At 30.4% G+C, this 18,527-nt stretch overlaps 1 protein-coding gene across 1 annotated transcript in view; it reads right to left on the bottom strand.

Moving 5' to 3' along the window:
* Nucleotides 1-5,223: 5,223 nt before the first annotated feature.
* LOC106683099 (vasopressin V2 receptor) overlaps nucleotides 5,224-18,527 on the bottom strand; it is a 239,313-nt gene continuing 226,009 nt past the window's right edge. Inside the window, exons 3-8 of the mRNA XM_024360925.2 lie at nucleotides 15,736-15,980; nucleotides 11,817-12,035; nucleotides 11,535-11,629; nucleotides 8,723-8,979; nucleotides 6,486-6,735; nucleotides 5,224-5,387 (exon numbers count right to left, since the gene is read on the bottom strand). Of these exons, the coding sequence (XP_024216693.1) occupies nucleotides 5,279-5,387; nucleotides 6,486-6,735; nucleotides 8,723-8,979; nucleotides 11,535-11,629; nucleotides 11,817-12,035; nucleotides 15,736-15,980 (1,175 nt within the window). The 3' untranslated portion in view covers nucleotides 5,224-5,278. The remainder of the gene's footprint in view (nucleotides 5,388-6,485; nucleotides 6,736-8,722; nucleotides 8,980-11,534; nucleotides 11,630-11,816; nucleotides 12,036-15,735; nucleotides 15,981-18,527) is intronic.

Raw genomic sequence — 18,527 nt, 5'->3', positions numbered from 1 at the left:
AAATTTATATTTAATTCAAAAAGTTTGTGAAATAAAAATAATAATATACAAAAGGAAAAAAACTTCTTTTTTTTCCGTTCACTGCCTTGAGATCCTTAATATCAACCCTTTTAGAGAAACTGTAGTGAAAGTAACTGTTAAAAATTTCAAAAATTCTATCATTATATTAAATATAATTCTTTCTTAACACTTTAACTTAGCCGATATAAACCTAATAAGCGTTAAGAAGATAAACCAGGTACAATAGTTATTTTAATAATACTGTATCAAAAGTAAATACATAAAGATGTAGATATACATATGTAAAAAAAAAATCTCATTTAGTATTAAAAATAAAAATATATGATTATTTTTTAAATAGAAAAAATTAATTTTGAAATATAAATTTATTGAAGTTCTTGAATTTTTAAGTCCAACAAATCTGTTTCACAATATTTGAAAAGGCAAAAATCCCTGTATACTCTTTTAAATCAAAGTAAAGTATAAATGATATCAAAGACAATCAATAATTCAAATGACATTTTCATCCAGCTTAATTATGCCTCTAAATGACAAATTTATGTTGGTACAAGTATGTTACACCCCCACAGGATCCTCGATTTCCAGAAATAGTGCTTCATTTTGACAAAATGTATTTGTTTCTCTAGCTTAACTTATAAATATCCTTCATCCTAATAAATGACAGAATGAATTAACAAGAGTATTATCAATGATCACTCAATAGTATTATATCAATATAAGCCTTATGCAAAGGACGTGTCAAACTTCTTACAGGAAAAAAAATCATATCACTATGCATTCTTACTTATTCCTGATTTACATTGGCCCTACAAGAGGCTTTATCTTTAATTTAGATTGATAAATTTTGTATTCAAATGATTTTGATCAGTTCTTTTGTACTTCTAGACTAGGAAAAGGATGGCAAAGTAAGTGCAGTCAAAACATAGTATTTGCTTAAAAGGAAATCTGGAATGTCATAACATTGATTTTTCTACACTATATATACTGTTATTATTAATAAAGTAATAATATTAGATATAGCTAGTTTAAATGACATTTTTCAAAAACCAATGATACCTTTTTTTCAACATTTTCACATATAAAGTTTTAAATTCATGGATATGGTAGATGATTCATACTACTGGGCATTATTTCTCTTTATGTTGGAAACAAATATATGGCTGATAACAAAATATGGCCGATAAACTCAAGGTTATACAAAACGGTTTAATATTTTTTTTTTATCATGGCTGCAAAGAAACATAAACTAGGATAAGATGTTTATTTTTTTGTCCTAGCCTAAGTTAAGGAAATTGAAAAGCACTTAGTAATGTATGAGAAAGTAATTTTCACTTATTGAAAGAGTATACATCTTTTTTATTTTCCCAAATATTTAAGTTTTTACTTACATTATTGCTTATTTAATTTATGTGTGGTCTTACAATTTTTGTCATATCATTATCTTCCCAAACAGTAATCAACATCGCAGTATCTGCCTTCCCAGTGACCACACAGGTACTGTAAAAAATTTCTTGGAAATAGTCACACCTATGCATTATAGCATGCCCACCAGAGCCAACCCAATTTTATTGTTATAGACAAAATTGGTTCACTTTACTGGCTACAAACCTGTTAGTCTTTTCATCACCTCCACACATGAATGAAGATGGAGCCAATGATTTTACAGAGCACTTCTCTTTTGTATATTGAAAGTTATCAAATCTTCTTTTTCTCATTATATTTTCTCTTTGTCTCAGTATTTAAAAACAATCAAGATTTATAGAATAATTATGATATACCACAGAGTGTTGCTTCATATACTCTGAAACTCTAGTGTGGTACAGTATCGAAAAAGAGAGTGTAGAAGGGCAATATGGAGTTGAGTTATGTTGTCTGAGGTTCTGTTATTTAAATAGTTAAAAAGGAATGACTTAATGAATAAGCTTTTAATGTTGTTTCTTTGTTTTAAGGTATGAGTTAGGACAGTGGCTCCCAAACTGTATTGCCCTACTGCTCCCTTTCCAGGAAAGATATTAGTTAGCACACCCTGGAAATCAATTTTTAAAAAATTTTAATAGCAATTAATCGGGAATATATATGTATTAATGTTTTTACTTTTTTCGTAAAATGTAGCAAATAAAGGTGTAAAGTGATGATGATACTGGTAACTTCATAAAGGTTATAGATACAAATATTGAATATGATTTTTTTTTGTTTATTTAATTTTTCAAATTCTCATATTATTATGCATATACTCAGAACAAGAAGTTAGTTTTATGTTAGATCAATAGGTGTTTAAAAAATGCACATTAAGTAATATTATATTCATATTCATCTAATAATTTGAATTATTTATTACTTTTTATTTATTGATGCTCTGAGCTGAAACTCATTCCTTAATTTGGAATAATGTATAGATCCTGTATTGCTACGATTTTGATAAGCTCTTCTTCTATACTTCCTGAATAGGATGACAAGGATAGTAAGTAGAAAAGTCAAAGAGGTCTCTATGTTCTCTTTGGTGATGTTAAACCAGTAGTTATTTAATTTTATTAAAATTGAAATCTTTGAAATTATATCTCATTCTCACCAATAAAAATATGAGTGTGATGGACTCTTTCTGCTAGTAACTAATATAGTAGAAAATTAACAATAATAACAAATAACAAATCAAAGAATGTTACAAGGGGTATGACATACTTGTACCTTTATTTTTTAAATGTATGGTGTACATTAGTTATGTTTATGTGATATGACACTATCGCATACATAAATATTAAAAATTTTATTTTATTTTATGGAAAACATAATTAAATACCTCTTCCTGTATTCTTTGGGTATACAGGAATTCCTTTAAAAGATTTTCTGCTGACTCAGTATTTGTATCTCACTCATTTATTCACAAAACATTATTTGTTAAAAATACCAATTAAAAATAATCTTTTTTCTATGTACATGAACGGATAAATATAAACATATATACATACTTACATGGGTATATTTGGACAAAAACGTACCATCCCATATTTTTACATTCAACACATAATAATTAATATTAAGCCATTCCAACATACAAAGGTTACAATAACATCCAATGTCAAGCTCAAAATGGCTTCAGTGATATCAATCACTACATTCAAAATAATTTTATTTAAACAAATTTAACACAGAGAACATTTAATTTAAACTTTACATATTATGAACATTTTGTGAGCAGTTACCAGGTGTCTTAAATAAATTTTCAGATACAGCTAAACATCAAAACAACCAGTAGATACCAAAACATTTACATATTGTTTAAAATGATTATTTTTTTTTTTTAGTAATAAACATCTAGACAGATATGCACATTTATTTTACAACATATATTAGCAAGTCAAAAGTACAAGATGTTAAGATTTTACACCAAGAAACTACTCAGGTAGCGGGGTCACAATTGCTTCTTAATTATAACATTTAACAACCATTTTATCATAAAAAGATTAAACTTACTTAACTTTTTCCGAGTACTGATACTCACAGAATTGGGAATATAGGTAAGAATATTAGTCACATTAACTTTATCCATCAAAGAAGGGTTGACAACATACATGACATTTATAAGTATATTGGTAGGTACATCCATCATGAAGTTCACCAGCATGTATTTCATGCTTTCTAAAAAAAAAAAAAATAAAACAAACAAAAAAATAACTTGAAAACATACTTCTTCAGTACATAGAATCATATTTATAAACATTTGTATTACATTTATAAATGATTATAGATAATTTTACGATCTATCAAGGAAAATATATTTTGAATACTGTCAGTAAGTTAGAAAACGATATAATTACAAATTCAAACAATGATACTATTTCAAATAAAGTTTTTCACCTTAAGTTCAATGTTCCCTTGACTGGTTTAACAGTAAAAGAAAATTCATCATTTTAAGACAGTGTCCTCCAAGCATCATAGACACTATATCTCAAGTAAAATTATTATTGTACATCCGGTGTTCATATCTTTATATCTCATCAATATTTTCATTCTAATTTTAGTATTAATTCTCTTTCATGTCTAGCAACAATTATTAAATATTTCACCATTGAATATTTGTTGGAGAACTATTTTCTAGGTATGTATTCTCTATTTATGCCTTTCTGATTCCATTATAATCTGTTTCTCAGGTATATTTTTTATTTCTGGTAATTCCTTGTTTTAGCTCTTTAGAGAATATGAACATTTTTTAATAGTCTAATGATTTCCCCCTAAACTATGTACTATAATATTATAATTGAGCAATAAGATAAAAAGAAAAGTTGCTAAAAAACAATTACACCATTACATAATTCAATAAAATTAATATTATACTAGGCGGTTGTAAAATAAAAATAAAAAATATACTGTTCTTCTGGTCTTAGGGAATGCAACTTCTGCATATCAAGTGAGTCTATCAATATCAATTCAATAAAACTCATTGACAGAGCTAAAGTGATTTTGTCTCAAATAGCCTAATCAAAGCATGACTCTGTGGTAAGTTGTGTTATTAGGAGGGAGTTGTAACGTTTCCAAGCACTTGTGCTGGTCTTTTAGACTGCTGTATTTATGACCGAGGGATCCAACAGCTATCATCTAAACCTTGTCTTCTGGGACTCCAAAGACATTTAAAGTTAATATTAATTTTTAACTCTTGGATATTTTTGACTGAAAGTACTTTCTTTGAAAGCTTTAATTAAAAAAATGTGTATAGCTCACTAAAAAAAAAAAAAAAAAAAATTAAAGATTAACAGTTAACTTAAAATGGGGGATGTCACAATATAACTAGTATATATATATAGCTCTAGACGTATGGGAAAATTAAAATTGTTTACTATTTTCACCAAAGAAACAATTCCTGTCCTCAGGTAGGGTAGTTAATGGTTCACTCAAATTCCTAATAAATAAAAATAAAATAAGCTTAGCAACAAATATATAACCTAATAAGCAGCTCATGAAGGACCATGGTAGAACTACAGGAAATGGATTTAAATGATTATAAAAAATTAAGGGGTTTAAGGTATAATGATTATTGTATAATAAAGACAATATATATTCAAAGCATTTTAAATTATTATATCATTGATAGTTTAAAATTATCTTACATATAAATCTTTAGCATAAAAGATGAAATGACAAAATAATAAAGGGATGAATCTTAAAATTTAGTCTAGCTTTTTAAAATTTTGATATACTCACCATTGAACAAAAACAGAATGCTGAAGTTGCAGATAACAGCTTAAACACTAGTAGATAAATGCTATAACTCAGGACTTAATTTTGAATCAGTTGTTTCATATTTAGCTTCTAATGAAGACCATACATTTCGATTTGGAGTTCTAAAGAGTCTTAGCATAGTTTTGTCAGATCTAAAAAATTAAACACATTGACTTTAAGAAGTATTTCAGAAAAAAAATCCACATGCAGATATGAAAAAAATAATTCCATGTTTCAATCCCAGAGTCACACATTGCCTTTTCAAGTGGCAGGTTCAATTTTAGGAAAGATAGAAGATCAGTTTAATGGGTCCTTTTTCTAGTTGGGAAGGTTTCAAATCTATCTTCTTGATCCTTGCAGTATGGTTCAAAATTCAGAATAAGTTGAGAAAGGTAATTGTCTTTAGAGAACATTTATTGATTGTATTTGAACTTAATAACAGACAACAATGTTCATATAAATTCATAATTAATAACTTATAAATAATATTGTCCCTTATTCATTACTTAAAACATTTATTATCCTTGCCTGTCTTCTAAATTTGTATTAATTTAATCATTTTTGTTTACTTTAAATAAGGAATAATGTCTCATTCATTACTTAGTGCTTATTCAGGAATTTTCAATTAAAATGTTAATCAATTCATTGCCCTTAGATTTAGTTAAAATATTTTATTTAATCAGCACAATATTTAACAAAGAACAGGAAATATATGGGATTTAATTATGTTCATTTGTTATTTTTTTAGGAAAAATAAAGAATTTATTCATATGTGTTTTTCTTTAGTCTATGTTTTTTTCATAGTTAATGTTTAGTTACTTTAATTTCTTTAAAATTGTATTCATAAATTAATTGTTTATTTCTTATACCTGTTAAAAAAACAAACAAAATTAAATCTTATAATATTTTTTAGTAAAGGATGAGAAATAAATTTATTAAAGGATATGTATGTGTTATAGTAATTAAAATTATTTATTTATTTTTTATTCGATATATTAGGAATAACAATGCCCCAAATCTATTTAATGATATTTATTAATAATTAGTAATTTTAAATTATTCAAAACATGTTAAACACATAAATTTCTTATACTTATCTACTTTTAAGGTGTTTATCTATTATTATTTTTATTATAATATTAGTATTTATTTATTATTAAATTAATGAAAAATTATGTTATTCTTAAATTACAAGTTATAATACTTAAATGAGGGAGACTGACTTTCATTTTGAAATGTAGTATACTTACTCAGATAAATTTGGAGGAAGAGCAACTACCCATTTAGCATAGTGTGTATGCTGGCCAGCTAGAGTACAACTTTGGTGTGGTCTGCCTGAAGAACCTCCACTTCCCACATTCTCTGGTCTATCTTTGTTTTTGCGACAAATAATGGTTTCCCAAAGAGCTTCCATGAGGTCTTGGTTAGAAGTTAAATAGATCCATGGATTTACACAACTGTTCAAGCTGCTTAGTAATGTCAAAATAGTAAACGTTCCACCTTGAATCAGGATGTAATTACTTTAACGTAATAAAACTCTTTGTAATTTATTTATAATAAATTTGTACATTAAACCCAAAAATATATAATACATAAAATAAGACTATTATACTTGTCAAACTAGCTGATGTGCTATTAGTGTAATGATAATAATTAGATATAAACCTTAACCTTTCACTACATTAAACTTTCCTTCTAATTTTACCAAAAAATTGCAGTAAAACAGAAAATTTATATGTATCTATTTAGATGTATAAAAAGGAACATATTATCCCTCAAATGTTAACAAAAAAAAATAAATAAATAAAAGGAAAGAAAGTAAGAAATTGAACAATACTGTGTTTTTGGAAAGGTCAATTTATTCAGCAGACAGTGACAAGAAGAAATATAATGACAATAATGAAACTAATATTAAAACTTTCTTAAATATAATTATTCAATCAAAGTACTAATATAAGGAATAACATTGTTAATGTAATAATTTTTAAATTAATATCTCATATGATTTATTCAATAACAATAAATCATAATGTAATAAAATAGTGATTGAGTAGCATAATTTAAACGAACTTGATTATGCATCAAAGAAAAAGTTAAGAAGTTGATGACAACTTCAACAGTTGTTCACTCTTTTAATGAAGGAAATTATAATTAAATAGAGCTTTTCTAAATCTACCTATTACCAAGTTTTAATAACCTATGTATACCAAGGTAGAAAATAAACACACAATTTTGAGAAAATGGATGTATTCTGTTTGATACAACTTACTAGTTTAAAACATGATTTTCATGACTCTTGATGGATAAATAAAATATCAAGCAAGTACATAACCACAATATTTTTGGCTTGATTAAATTAAGTATGCTGCCTTAGTTTTTGAATGAAAATATTATTGAAAAAATCAAGAAATTTCTGTGAAAATACAAAATATAGCAGCCAAACAAAGGATTCCAGAGGAAAATTTTACTTTGTTCTATAAATTTAACAATTTACTGAGTTACAGACCATGAAAGAATTTCAAGAAATGATAAAGCTGAATACGAAGTGGGAGGAAGTGTAACTATGTAACCAATAGGACCTGACCAATAGATTTAGCAATTACAATGCTATAATCTATATATATACTATAACAGAAATAATATGATATGAATGGTATAAAATATTGTAAATACCCTATATATATTCATAAGCCAGGTTATAAATATATCAAGAAGAGAAATCCTGAAATTTTATGTGTCATGAGCTTCAATTTATGGGCCACTCTGTATATTTTGTCAAAATAAAGGCTACTATAGCTCATAATAATTAACTGATAGTGTCTGAGTATACTTGTAAACAGTATTTGAAATTATTTTAACCTGAGAAATTCTATAATCATAATGAATTAATAAAATAGCAATCACCTGATAAAATACTTTTCCCTTTTAATTCACCATTGTTTAGAATTCTAGTCAGTAAATGAAGCTAAAATGACTACTCATAACACAAAAAAAAAATAAAATCATTATTAAGTAAATTCATAAAGTGATTAAAAAATATAAGACTTGTATTGTATTAGTTGAAAATAAAGTTAACTATTACCAACAAAAGTTTTGGAAAATTAGCAGGGAAAGATATTAACAATGATTTAGACTTGGGCACCTGACAGCTAAGCATGTTGGGATGAGAATGCTAGAATGCTTGGTTGAGAAGGTTGTGGTTTCAATTCCTATCTGATTCCGTCAATATTTATTTTGTGGTGGCCATACAAAATTAAACTTTTTTTTTTTTTCATAAATGTATCCAGTTATTCCTATTTTATTTAGAATCAACAAAAACATTTAATGATTTGTAAAATGGTAGTTGAAACCTGAACCTTACTGAAAAAGACATAAATGAATACTTGAAAGTATTGCACTTTTTTTTTGTTTGGGGAGAGGAAGAATGAGGATGGAAGGATGGTTTATGGTGTAAAGAAATAATAAACATTGTAACTGACTATAATACCTGAAAGAAATGGTGAGGATGTTGCATGTGGATCCCATGTAGCCCAGAGTTGTGCACTGATAAATGGTAATGAGCAAGCAATGTACAGAGCAATCACAGCAACAGTTTGTTTAATAGTGTTGATTTTTGCTCGGGATACAACTTTATGGGGAGCAGATGCTGACAATGGTCCTGTATTGTGCCATATTGTTAGACATATGCAAGTATATGTATAAATAAGTGACACAAGTGGAACCACAAAGACAGATATAGAGTACCTGAAATTAATTGAAAATGAATGTATCACTTTTAAAACTATTAATAAATAGGAAATAAATTGATTTAATTTTTAAAATATAATTTCAACTGTATATATATTTTGAAGAAATGATTTTTTACTTTGTGAAAAAAATATTAGAAACGTCAATATCACGTATCTTTCAGTAATGTAAAGTTATATATTATTTATTAATTAGCCAACTTAGGTTCAAAGCACAGTAGTAATGAAATTGTGTAATAAAATACAAGATAAGCAAGAAACATAATTTTTTATCTATAGGAGTGTCAATTCTTGTAACATTTTTATACATTATAATAATGTTTTATAAAGAGCCAAAGTGGATATAGTGAAAATGTAAGTTACATTTGTACAAAGAAATATTTATGAAGAATTTGATAGGTTCTAAAAAGAGGATCAGATGCAGTATTTTTTACAGATTATCATATGTGAGTATTTTAAGTAATAGGAAATAAGTAAAGTTATTTGATCCAGTTCAAAATTTAGGTAAAATATGACCAAGGTATGGTGATTGGAATACTCATGTGATGGAGTGATCACCTTTCAAAACAACTATATAAAATTACCTAGGTGAAAAATCACTGATAAAGTTAGTGATACAGAAAAATAATAAAACATTTTATGGATAAAGAAAAAAATAATAAAAACAAACATAATGAAAATAAAAATAAAATAATCAAATTAACTTATGCCTCATCATCATCATCAATCGGCGAGACAATCCATTACTGGGTCCTGGCCTCCTCAAACAGCTTCCACCAGTTTAATCTGTTAAGTGCAGCTGCTCTCCAATTCCTCACTCTGAGCAGAGTCCTTGAATCCTCTTTAACACCATCCAACCATCGAAGCTTTGGGCAGCCCCTCGCCAGTGTTCCATGTAGGCGCTCATTAAGAAGTTTATTTGGGATCTCATCAGTCCCATCCTTGCCACATGGCCTGCCCAGTGCAGCCTACCAATTCTCAAAAATTTGCCAACATCAGGCTCACCAATTCACAAGTAGACTTCCCTATTCGAGCGTCTTCTCCAAGCTGAACCATCTTTTACTGGGCCATAGAAAGTGCCAAAGTTTCTGAGATGTAGAGCAGCATTGGTCGAATTAACGTTTTATACAATCTAGTTTTCGTGGATCTTGATAGTGAGCTACTACCAAAGAGCCACAGTCCAAAAAAATACCTATTGGCCGATGCTATTCGTCTTCTTATCTCAGCAAAAACGTAATGGGTGGCATTAACTTGTGATCTGAGATACACAAACTCCTCAATTCGTTCGAAAGAGTAATAACCAATTTGGACAAAATCTTCATTAAAACCTCTTTCTAGACCAGCTATCATATATTTGGTTTTGTTGTTATTAACAACAAGTCCCAGCTTCCTGATAGCATCATCAAGGGCAAGAAAGGCCTCTTCCACAACAGCTTTTGATCTCCCAATAATGTCGATATCATCTGCATATCCCAGGATTTGTACCATATGATTAAAAATGGTTCCACTGGTCTGAACCTTTGATTCTCTAATAACTTTTTCCAGACCAACATTGAATAGCAGACAGGCTAGGGGATCTCCCTGTCGAACGTCATTTTGAGCAGTGAATCCCTAAGACAGATCTCCCTGAATCTCCACCATACATTCAGTATTGCTCATTGTAAGTTTTACAAGACGGATGAGCTTAACAAGTACATCAAGGCCCTTCATTGCCTGATACAGGGATATTTGGTATTTTCTTCCATGCTTAAGGATAGTTCGTAGGGCAAAAATTTGGTCTGTTGTAGATTTACATTTACGAAAGCTGTTATTTTATTATTATTATGTCTGAGCGAGGATACGCCTTAATAGTTCTCTCTAACAAGTCATAGTACTCTTCCTTGGTTTGCTCATCTGACGTTTCAGTCAGAGCATGGCAGCTGCACAATGTGTAGTTAAAGAATTTCCCTTTTATCCTAATAGAGCTCATTCTGGGGCTTACAAGCTTAAAATCAATGATGAGGTGCCTAAGTTTTTTTTCTACAACAAGCCCAGTTCCAACTTATGTCTGCTTATTAAAATAAAGTTATATTATTATTTTCTGGTTCAAACTATTTGATGATTATTCAAGAATCATTCTAATTGACAATAAAACATTTTAATAAGAAAATGCTTTAAATAAAACATTATCCAGAATTTTAATACTGTAAAAATAATTAAAACTAAAATGAAGGCTAATGTCTAGCTTTCTTTATCATCTATCAAACCATGGAAGCTATCCAAACATTGCTTTAAAATAGGACAATAGATCTGTAAGTAGTGTGTTTTTCTTAAAGAAGTTAATGGAAGTGATCTAAAATTAAAAAAAAGTTAATAAAAGGTATTAGTAATTTAAATTATCTTAAGATAAAATTGAAAAATTGGAAATTATACAATAATTTAGAAATTAATTACATAAGTTGATTTATAAAAGGAGTTATACATAAGTTAGACAATAAGTAAAATATATTTTAGAATTTTTTTTAAAAGGATATAAACAACATCTTTGATAGGAAACAAATTTAATAAACTAACCATGTGACGTATACTCGTTCACCATATGGCTCACTAAAAACAGCCCAACAATCAAAAACCCCAGGCGCTACTTCTTGATATGAAAATATGGTGAGCTGAAAAATATAAATATCATTTAAAACAATTTTTTATTAATTTGTATGATAATGAGTAATATATTATAAGAAAATAACTATTTAAAGGTTTTCTCCTTTAAATAAGGGGAGGCTACATGTAATAATACTAATTAAATGTTGTAGTAATAATAAAGTATGTGGAAGTATTTATTGTGATTCAACTTACTTGTGGGGTACAGAAGGTTATTGAGAGTGCCCATGCACCCATAATCATTCCTCTGGCTCGTTTAGAACTCCAAGAGCAGTAAGTGAGAGGGTGACAAATTGCTTGATACCTGTCCAAAGCAGTTACTGTCAAGACATAAGAGCTTAAGTAGGGGCCTAGTGTTTGTCCAAATTTCACAGATTTGCAAAGAAATTCTCCTCCTTTGAAGCGGAATGTTACCTAGAGAAGCATTAAAATTTTAAATAAAAAATGTTTTCAGTCAGCTGGGATATTTGTACATCATAAATGTAGGACTGTGCATACAGACACAGAGACAGACACACAAAAACAAAAACAAAGTAGGAGGAAGAACCATGAATAATAAAGCAAACATGGGGAGTCATGACAACCTGATAGTGTAAGGGGTCAGATTCCTGGTAACAGCCTCTGATGTGAGCGAGCAAGTAGGCTCCCAGACATTATCACCATACAACTGCAGGGCCACACTGGTGGTAAACTTGACTGAAGCATCTTCTGTTACAAGTTTGGGGTTTTGTGAGGCAGAGTGGATGAGATTCAGGATTTCCAAGTTTATATCTAGTCAAGACATAACAACCATGGTGAAAAACGTGAATCAGTCTGTAAAATTCAGACATTTCTTATTTCACTAGAGTGTAAATTACGTGACTATGGAGAAAAGAAGACGATGAGAAAAGTATGACGGAAGTAGGTACACAGATGGTGACCCCATCATCGCGAGCAGCACCTCTGCTAACAAGGAAGTCAACTTCTCACATGTAGTTTACTGAATGGAAGCAGCAGCCAAAGTCGGTTGCATTAAGAAAACTTCCTAGAGTACCATCAAGAGCAAAGTCATTGAACTGGACACAGGAACCAGTAGCTTCCACTTCTCAAAACAAAAAAGAATAGGAGAAGGCTGAAGTACACCAATAGATAGCGAAGCAGTCTTAGCAACTAGTGGCAGCCAATACAAGAGAGCAATGGCATAAAGTTGGAATGAAGAAATTCAGTAGTAGGCTGAGATCTCCCTTGCCTAGTTTGAATTCACAGAGGTCAGATGCCCTAATTATCAAGGTCTAGGAAACAAGCATTTATGTGTTTATATTCCAGGTAGCTCAGGAAGATCTGTTTCAGAATGATTAGGGTGGAGACATTTTAAAATTTAGGCTCGGAATTTATTGATCCAACTGGACCGGAAATTAGGAGGGGCTCTAGAGAACATGAAGCACATCTAAGGATACTGCAATTAGAGGCCAAAATTAGGCCTTGGAAACAGGAGTCACTGATTGGATCAGGGACTTGGATGCATTGGATGGAGTTTTTCTGGCATTGAAAGAGAGAAAATCCATCTGAACTGGTGTTTTCGGTGTTGGGACTTAGAGCATCTGGCCAGTCAATGCCAAGGACCTGACTAAAGGAATAGTTGCCATAAACATGGTCAAGGAAGGGACCCATTGATACCACAAAGAGCCTTAGCTGTGTACTATGTGCTGAGAAAGGTGAAACTGGACACTCTCGCAGTTGGAACTAATGCTCAGCATTACAACATGCTTTGCAGGCACAACAAAGGAGGATGAAAATCGTGTTCCATGGGAATCCTACAACTTTATCTCAATCACGCGCAAGATGTCCTGTGGCAGACTTGATCCTTATGGTAGAGACATAAGGATCAATGTCACCATCCTGAGTGATCAGTACTAATCCCAAACAACGACTCATGATTATTTGATGAAACAGAAAAGGCTGAAATTTGGTCATGTGACCAACATTTCATAACAGAAATGGCATAGGTCCCCCCTGTGGATTTTTCTAGGCCAGGTTGAAGCACCTTTAGAGTACATGTATATAGCTGCTATGTTCCACCGGACACCACAATGAAGGTATTCTCAGGTCTCTTGGATCGCATAGCCATTACTTGGAAGGTGTGTGAGTGTGATACGGCTGGTGGTGCTGTGGTACTTATCAAGCCAGGTTTTGGTCTTCTCCCAGTGAAACGAGTGAGCCTTATTTATCTGACTTTTTAAACACACAATTATAGCGAGTAGGTTGATCGATGTACGACATATCATAATCTCACAAGAGGAGATCATAACACAAAAAAAAGGCAATCCTTCTCTGCCGGACCCATTCTGCTAAGACTACCGGGGAGTGATGGTCCTATATCACTTTTGAAATATTTGCTTAAAACGGGAAGAGCAGACTTTAAGATAGTTAAATTGAGCAATACTTAAAAAGCGCCTGAAATTGGAAAACAGCATGAATATTTGGTTTTGTTTGTATTAACAAGTCCAAACTTCCTGGCAGCATTATCAAGGGCAAGAAAGGCCTCTTCCACAACAGCTTTTGATCTTCCAATAATATTGATATCATCTGCATATCCCAGGATTTGTACGATATGATTAAAGATGGTTCCACTGGTCTGAACCTTTGATTCTCTGATAACTTTTTCCAGACCAATATTGAATAGCAGACAGGCTAGGGAATCTCCCTGTTGAATGTCATTTTGAGAAGTGAATGCCTCAGAAAGATCTCCCTGAATCTCCACCATACATTCAGTATTGCTCATTGTAAGTTTTACAAGACAGATGAGCTTAACAAGTACATCAAGGTCCTTCATTGCCTGATACAGGGATATTTGGTATTTTCTTCCATGCTTAAGGATAGTTCGTAGGGCAAAAATTTGGTCTGTTGTAGATTTACATTTACGAAAGCTGCACTGATATTTCCCCAGGACTCTCTCTACATGCGGTAGTAATCATTGGTACAGTATATTTGAGAATATCTTGTAGGCACATGGCAGTAGAGATATGCCTTGATAATTATTACATTCAAGAAGATCTCCCTTCTTCTGAATAGGATTGCATTGGATACCCTGGCATTCAAAATAGCAATGGTGTCTGTCTATCGTCGAAGTGCTTTTAGGGTGATCTGTACATTTTGTGCAGGATGCCACACTTAGAGATATTTGCCAGAAAAAAAAAAACTCAAATAAATAATCTGCTATTAATATTATTTTACTTCTTGTATAAATGTTAACCAATAAAAAAAATTGATTTAAAGAATGTATAAGGTTCTCATTTTAAATATATCTGTCTATCATGCTTTAACTTGCTCAGTAGGAACTATTTAAAACTACTAAAATAATTTTTTGTAATATAATACCTAAACAATTTATTTATTTATCTTATAATTAGATAAAAATAATTTATTTTTCTCAAAAACCCTGGCTGTCCAATTATAAATAAAAATAGACCCAATATAAATAAGCGCTAAGGGGTATGAGACTCGGGTGGAGGGAAGAAGGCCGAGTGGTGTTCAGGAGGCGGGATATGGACGGAAGTAGGAGAAGAGAGATGGTCCAAGAACGAAACATCTAGTCCAGACTACAAATTGTAACCCCACACTGCGCAAGTGGTAAAGGGGATAAAATGCTTATAATGATAAATAAGCGCTATTTGATATTCAGAAATGGATTAACCACATTCATGGAAAAATTAGTGACCATAAAATACTTTCAACCAATATAATTAATTCCTTTTTTGATATATTTCTTTCCACTTTATTTAATATTGGTAGTATATATTATCAATAAAAATAATTTTTTTTACACTGCATATATATATATATTTTTTTTGTAGAATTTGAATTTTAAGTAGTTTAATTAAACTTACTTTTTACCATTTTACGTATGATTTCTGATTTTTAATAAATCTATATTTTGTGTTTGTTATTTCCAACTTTAAAGAGAATATAAATATGTTGTAATAAAAGTTGTAAAAAAGAGTATAAAAGAACCATAATTTAACTTAATAAATTAAATAAAATAGAACAAAAAAAAATTTTAGCCAGCTATACTTGACCAAAAAAGTGACCTGAAAATATTATCAAAATGAATTTAAAAACCATTGAACACACATACCTCCCATGCCAGCTGAGGAAGTATATTAAGCCATGCTGTACACATATCAGCAACACAAAGATGAAGCATGAAAAAATTCATCCTTGGCACTTTAGTACGAGTAGCTGATTGACGCCTTGCAAAGAGTGCGGCAAGTACAGCTCCATTACCAACAACTGTCATCACAAACATAACAGCTAGTGTTGCCATCTCTATCTTTGCCAGATCTTCATCTCTTTCATGAACAGCCGAACAGTTGATGGAATCTATTAAGATCAATTTAATTATTTGAATATATCAGATATTAATTAAAAAGTAAATATTTCAGGATCCTGAATTGGAATCACGATGACCCTCCTTTCCAATTTAATGTTATTTGTTTTAATTAGAATTTATAATAATTATATAATTGAATCAATTAGCTTAATTTGGCTTGTTTATCTAGTGGCATTGGTCCCTGAAGGCAGACTTAAATTTTGAGAAAATTTCCTTCAACACAAATGGTCTTAATTGAGGAGGCTTAGTAAATTGAAATGATAACATCTAATTTACCTGTAGGTTGCATTATACCTAGGAACATATATGGAATATTAACAAAAACATATAACTATATGATCCATTTATTAAATAAGCATACAAGTTAAATCCACAAATGAACTCTTTGCTAAGGTATTACTGAAATATCTTCTAACATAAAATGAAAAACAATGCTTACACTATTTATTAATTCTAAAGAATCATAATTCAAGATTAAACTAAAAAAACATAATGTTCTCACTAATTAACGTAATCACATATTTTTATCAATGTTAGTTACTACCAAGGTTTACTTAATATACAGGAATATTCACCGTCACTATACTTGCTTGAGGTATTTGGTTAGCTATTAATCATTACCATTATATAATTAAAAATTATATTTCATGATTGCAAGTGTTCTTTAAACTATTAAGCACTTATTAAATATTTTCAAGAGTTCAAATAATTGCAATTGTAAATGAAAAGCTTTACTTGTAGATAATATAGCTGCCAAGTATCTGACATACAAGGTCTTGTACATTGTTTGGAGGTCTATGACTGATTACCTTTTGTCCTGGATGACAATGGGACTGCACATCCCTTCTTTTTCTCCAAGAGTAAAACTGCTAGTTACTTCTTGATTATGATTGGCCAAGATTTTTCCACATCTGCCTCCTCTTCAAATAAGCTTCTTTTATGTTTAATTGTCATTGATATAATTGATATTTTCCTTAGTAGGAAGGGTATCAGAGATAATAATAAATAAGAGTATCAGTTTCCGAATATTTGTAAGAAGAATTCAGTCACAGTTTCTATTCAACTTAATATAATTTAGTTATAATATCAGAATATTACCATTTTATATTTTGAATACCTATAATTTTAGTGTTTAATTTCATTTAAGGCAATTTTTTCAGTGAAAGGCATGAGTATAATAACAATAAAATCTTGGAAAGTCCTCAAAATAGAGTGTATATCATTGACTATACCTCAAAATCATCGAATAATAGTACTAGTATTAGTAATACAAATATTACTATCATACAAGAAAAAATGAATCAATATTTAGTGTTTTTTTCAGTAACAAATTTATGAACTCAAGTTATATATGTCTTACCTGTGATTTAATATAACAACTACCAACAAAATTTGCAAATTGGTGAAAATCAATGTAAGACTTAATTGGAACTGCTGTGTTCTTAATATCTGAACATTTAAACATTGTTCAGAGATTAAAAAATTACAGTATATTATGAAAATAAGAGATAGGAAGGAAGTTCATGTTTTACATAGTAGAAGGGAGATCTTGAGAAAAAGTTTTGGATTTCTACTGTCTATCCCAGCCTCAAATACTGTCATCAATTAGTTCTGGAATGGACTCTATCATCCACAAATGAGTCCCTCCTTAAATGGTTTCAGAGTTGACCTGGTTCAATGAATTGATTTGTGATTGTGCTGGCCTTTCTGTGACCAGTGACCTGTGATCTGTATTAAGTACCAATGCATTCTCTGAAGTATTTATTTAATGTTTAATTATTATAGGATCAATGTTCAAAATACTATGCATGCTTTTATGGAATTAGTCATCCTATCAGCTGAAATTCTCAAATATAGTTCAAGTTAAAGTAATTAACTATAGAAAAGATATAACGGACAGACAAAACGTAACAACTCAAAGCGTTTGCGCCCGCCAGTTTATCGTCAAACTCGCGTTTTTGTCAATTTCCATTACTTTCTACAGCTTTATTCGTTATATTTTTTCTTCTAAAATCTCTGGCTTTCCAACGGTATATAATAAGTCTATATTACATCTCTTATTTTAGAAAATGTTTTCCAACCTAAAAAAAAATTCTTCTTATCTCCTTAATCGTCAAAATGTGAGATGACAAGATAATTATTTTAATTAAACAAAATTTAAGGTAATTTGTTGAGAGACCTTTTGAAAAATCCGCATTAAAGCTCTATCAGAATATTTCAATGAGAATAAGACCGATCTAATATTAAAGAACACTTAATTGAACATTGAGATATTGAGTTCATTCAAAATCGTTGGAGCTGTTTTCGAGAAATTTGGAAAAATGCGAAAAATTAGCGCTATAATGGGGAACTTCCAGTCAGTCGATTTTATCGAAAAATATGCGGTCACACCCCAGGACATGGGACGCAAGCACGCACCCACGCGCGCGCGCGCACTCACACACACACACACACGCACGCACGCACGCACGCACGCACACACACACATTGATGACCGGAAATGGATGCTTCAGAGCCTACCAGTACCGCTTCAAACT

The sequence above is a fragment of the Halyomorpha halys genome, unplaced genomic scaffold (genome assembly GCF_000696795.3).
Source record: "Halyomorpha halys isolate HHAL.00 unplaced genomic scaffold, Hhal_1.1 Scaffold465.1, whole genome shotgun sequence".
Taxonomy (NCBI): domain Eukaryota; kingdom Metazoa; phylum Arthropoda; class Insecta; order Hemiptera; family Pentatomidae; genus Halyomorpha; species Halyomorpha halys.
This window is presented reverse-complemented; position numbering and strand designations above follow the sequence as displayed.